The 4,365-nt window shown below is 54.8% G+C and overlaps 1 protein-coding gene across 1 annotated transcript; it reads right to left on the bottom strand.

Moving 5' to 3' along the window:
* Window positions 1–1,144: 1,144 nt before the first annotated feature.
* On the bottom strand, window positions 1,145–4,143 carry timm22 (translocase of inner mitochondrial membrane 22 homolog (yeast)). Its single transcript, XM_067981117.1, has 4 exons — window positions 3,870–4,143; window positions 2,348–2,544; window positions 1,635–1,707; window positions 1,145–1,545 (listed from the first exon to the last, which is right to left on the bottom strand). The coding sequence occupies exons 1-4, from the start codon at window positions 4,099–4,101 to the stop codon at window positions 1,469–1,471; spliced, it is 579 nt and encodes a 192-aa protein (XP_067837218.1). The 5' UTR covers window positions 4,102–4,143; the 3' UTR covers window positions 1,145–1,468.
* Window positions 4,144–4,365: the final 222 nt, after the last annotated feature.

Below are 4,365 nucleotides of genomic sequence, written 5' to 3'. Positions count from 1 at the left end.
CAATAGTCCGTTCTGTTCTGTATGACGATGGCTCCTCCTTTGTCCGCTGGTTTGATGACGTTGCGTTGTGCTCGGGTGACATTCTGGACTGTCTTGAGTGCGGCTGATGAATCTGGCATTGACGCATTTCCTGACAGCTTGAGCATACATGTCAAGCTGAGGGCAGCGACCCTCTGGAGGAGTCCAGTGAGACTCTTTCCTCTTGGGTTGCTGTACCGCGGATCCCTCTGTCTGCTGTTCCGGATCGTCGATTGTCTCATTGGGTTCGCTGCTGAAATCTTGGGATTTGTGGAAGAATTCCCAGAGCCTCATTCTCCTGGTGAATTCCTCTGTGTCCGCCGCGAGACCAATGGGTTGCAGGAAAGGATGCCCCGGAGCATGGTACATTGGCGACACCATGCAGACACTGTGACAACGGATGAACGGACACCGCGCAACAATCGCCAGACAGGAGGGTTCCCTCCCAGTCGGGGAACACTTCAGCAGTCAAGGACATTCAGCCACCGATCTTCGGGTAAGCGTTCTCCAAGGCAGCCTTCGAGACACACGACAACACAAAATCGTCGAGCAGAAATTGATAGCCAAGTTCCGCACCCATGAGGACGGCCTCAACCGGGATCTTGGGTTCATGTCACGCTACACGTAACCCCACCAGCAAATAAAGGTTTTTAATACAACGGGTCATTCTTTGTCTTTCTCTTCCTTTCGGATGTTTCTCCCTCTCTCTGTCTTGTGTTCTGGCCGTTTGTGTATTCGGTGATCCTGTGGGTAACACCTCTCTGTCTGAACACTTTGATTGACTTGACAATGGGCAGTTGGAAAGATTATCTGTAATCACTAGGTATTGTTCTCTGACTATAAATGCGAAATGTTCAAGGAGTCCCACACTCACCTGACGAAGGAGATAATCTCCGAAAGCTTGTGATTTTCAAATAAAATTGTTGGACTATAACCTGGTGTTGTGAGATTCTTTACATGAATAAACAGGGACTCTGTACAGTGACACAGTGAGTGACCCTCACCCTGAATAAACAGGGACTCTGTACAGTTACACAGTGAGTGACCCTCACCCTGAATAAACAGGGACTCTGTACAGTGACACAGTGAGTGACCCTCACCCTGAATAAACAATGACTCTGTACAATTACACAGCACAGTATCTTTTATTGAATTATACAATATAGGACAGACCAACAGCAGATCAAAACCTAAACACTTTTTACTGTAATCTAGCCCGTGCTCGGACCTGTTCCCTCGTTTCTATTATCAGCCCCAGGTTTACACCAACATGGTCCCCAGATTTGTCTTCGGAGGAACTGGTTGCAATCAGAGAGGCTGTTTGCCGTTTGTAGTTGTTCACATCTGCAGCCACTACGCTGGCATCCATTGTATCTCAGTGCTCTGCAGGAGGTGCTGCTGCAGCCCACAATCCCGTCCCACTCACAGCAAGGCAGCCTCCGAATTCACATCATCGCAAGTAGTAATCAATGACTGCAGAAAAGGCAGCAAATCCCCCACATCCAACCACTCCCGCCTTCAGACCCGCTGCGGGAGAGAAAGCAGCAGGTTAGAAACAGCAACACAAAACCTGGTGCCTGGAACACGAGGGCCCTGAGGAAGGCCCTTTCACTCACCTCGGAAGCCGATCGCTCCTCCTGTCACACAGCCACTGAGCACACTGTTCTTCCAGTCTGACTTCCCACGGTACTTTCAAGAAATCAAAAAAAAAATTAAGTGGATTTAAACCCCAGCCTCATCTCTTGACTTCTCTCCCCATCTACAGAAACTCAAAGAGGTTACAACATGGAAACAGGCCATTCGGCCCAACCAGTCTGTGTCAGCGTTTACCCACCACATGAGCAAATAGTTGCAATCACATTTACCTGCCCTGTTCCCTTATTCCTTCATCCACCTCTCCAATCTAATCTTGAATGTTGACATATTTTCTGCCTCAGCCACTAACCCTGGAAGTGAATCCCACAGCCTCACAATTCTGTGTGTGTCAAGAATATTCTCCTGCCCTCTGTTGTAAATCTCTTACATTTAATCTTGTATCTATGACCCCTCATCGTACACCCCTCAATAACTGGAAAAGGTTTGCTTCTATCTACCCTGTCCCACCTTTCATAATTTTGAACACTTGGATCATTTTTCCCTGATGATAGGAGACCTATCAGAAACCTTCCTCCAACTCCATCTTTTGAATCAAGCGTTTGGTCACATCTTCGAACTCTCCCACCGCCTCACCGTCCTGGATCCAGTCCTTTTTTAATCCCTGTGAAGCAGCTTGGGATGGTTTTCTGTGCTACATAAATGCAAGTTGTAGATGCAGGAAACTAGAACCTACCGACTCAACGATGCACTCTGTGCAGGAAAACATCGCGCCGACAATGGCAAAGTTCTTGGCATAAGACATTCCTCGCTGCCCCATGTCTCTCAGAACTTCCTTAGCCGTTGGTGTCCGCAGAGGATCCTTCGGATCGAAGCCAACGTTGGTGTCGATACCGGCCGTGAAGATACCAAAGGCCCCTCCCAGCACAAAGCCTAAGGGGGAGAGAAATCACACACAGTTCAGAGCGAGAATCTCAAACCGGCACAGAGTCGAAGAGATTGAGAGGCAGACACCAGCAGTGGGTCCACGAGATTAGAATCCTGACATCAGCATAAACCCCACCTTTGTAGACCCATCTTTTGTAGAGGTCTAGGTTGGGTTTCTATTCCCGTCAGACCCTTCCCTCTTTTTTTGTTGTTCTCCCTGAAAGTTGCCAGTGATTCTGCTGTCACCTTCCATCAAACTGCCTATTGCACTGTGCTTCACTGCCCCCTCACTCCTGATGGTGTGACTCTCACAGTAGTACAATTCCACATTCCCATCGTCCTTTGGTACCCTGCCCAAGAGGCCATTCGTCACACGTGAGTCGACAATGAGCACTGGCAGGATATTCAACTGTGCAGGGCATCGCAACAAGTCCAATCCTATCCTCGCTCAATGTCCAGCAGGGGCAGGACGCCTGGCTATTATTCCACCCCCTTCTCCTTGTCCAGTGCACTGAGGCCCAAATAATGCCACAATTAGCGAACTCAGCACCGACCCGAGTTCGAATCTGGGCCCTTACTGGTCTGTGCAGCCCTGGAATGGAGACTGGGCCTCTGTCACTGGGTCGATCCATACTGTTTACTGTCTGGATACTGACTGCAGCCTGTGTGACCAGAGATTTACTCTCATTGAAAAACGTGACATTCTGAAAAATAAACTGTTAAAATAATCCAAACTCACAATCAGCACTGTGGAAAATTCCTGATTGGGATCCAAAGTGGCACCAGCCACCCCTCACCCCCGACCCCACCTCACCCCCGACCCCACCCCTCACCCCCGACCCCACCCCTCACCCCACCCCACACCCCCGACTCCACCCCTCACCCCCACCCCTCACCCCCGACCCCACCCCTCACCCCCGACCCCACCCCCCACCCCACCCCCGACCCCACTCCACCCCTCACCCCCGTCCCCACCCCTCGCCTCTCGCCCCCACCCCTCACCTCGCCCCCACCTCACCACCGACCCCACCCCACCCCCCACCGACCCCACCCCTCACCCCCGTCCCCACCCCACCCCTCGCCCCCACCCCTCACCTCACCCCCCGACCCCACCCCACCCCTCGCCCCCACCCCTCACCTCACCCCCGACCCCACCCCTCACCCCCGACCCCTCAACCCCACTCCCAACCCTACCCCTCACCTCCACTCCTGACCCCTCACGTCTCACTCCTGACCTCACCCCTGACCCCTCACCTTCACCTCTGTCTATCACCCACCACACGACCCTTTTCCGACCTCTCACCCCTGCTCCATCACCCCTGACCCTTCACCTCCCACGCAGGCCAGCACCGCCTTGAAGCCGCAGCTTTCCATCGCCCGCTCCACCATTTTCTGCTCGTCCGATTTGAGAGGCGCGGGGAAGCCGCCGAGCGCGGCCGGGTTCAGGGCCCGCGGCTGCCGCTGCTCCCCCACCAGGTGCTGCAGGAGCTGCGAGTATATCAGCCCGGGATCGGCCTCAGGGCGCGGGGCACCTGCGGCAGCGCCAGACCGGGGAGCCGCCATCCCGCATGGGCCGCCGTCACTGCGTCATCACGTTAACTGTCGGCAACCTCGCGTCCCCGAGTCCCGCCCCATGGTCACGTGGGGCTGCCCCGGCTGGCCCCGCCCCCCCGGGCTGTGAGCTGGCCCCGCCCCCCGGAGCGCTCAGATGGCCCCGCCCCCGGGCTGTGAGCTGGCCCCGCCCCCGGGCTGTGAGCTGGCCCCGCCCCCGGGCTGTGAGCTGGCCCCGCCCCCCGGGCTGTCAGCTGGCCCCGCCCCCCGGAGCGC

The sequence above is a fragment of the Heptranchias perlo genome, unplaced genomic scaffold (assembly GCF_035084215.1).
Source record: "Heptranchias perlo isolate sHepPer1 unplaced genomic scaffold, sHepPer1.hap1 HAP1_SCAFFOLD_657, whole genome shotgun sequence".
NCBI classification, from domain to species: domain Eukaryota; kingdom Metazoa; phylum Chordata; class Chondrichthyes; order Hexanchiformes; family Hexanchidae; genus Heptranchias; species Heptranchias perlo.
This window is presented reverse-complemented; position numbering and strand designations above follow the sequence as displayed.

Coding starts and splice junctions, on each gene's coding strand:
- timm22 (XM_067981117.1), bottom strand. CDS start 4,101: ATGGCGGCTCCCCGGTCTGGCGCTGCCGCAGGTGCCCCGCGCCCTGAG. Junction 2,545..3,869: donor GGTGCTGGCCTGCGTGGGAG/GTGAAGGGTCAG, acceptor TCTCCCCCTTAG/GCTTTGTGCTGGGAGGGGCC. Junction 1,546..1,634: donor AGGAGCGATCGGCTTCCGAG/GTGAGTGAAAGG, acceptor TCTCTCCCGCAG/CGGGTCTGAAGGCGGGAGTG.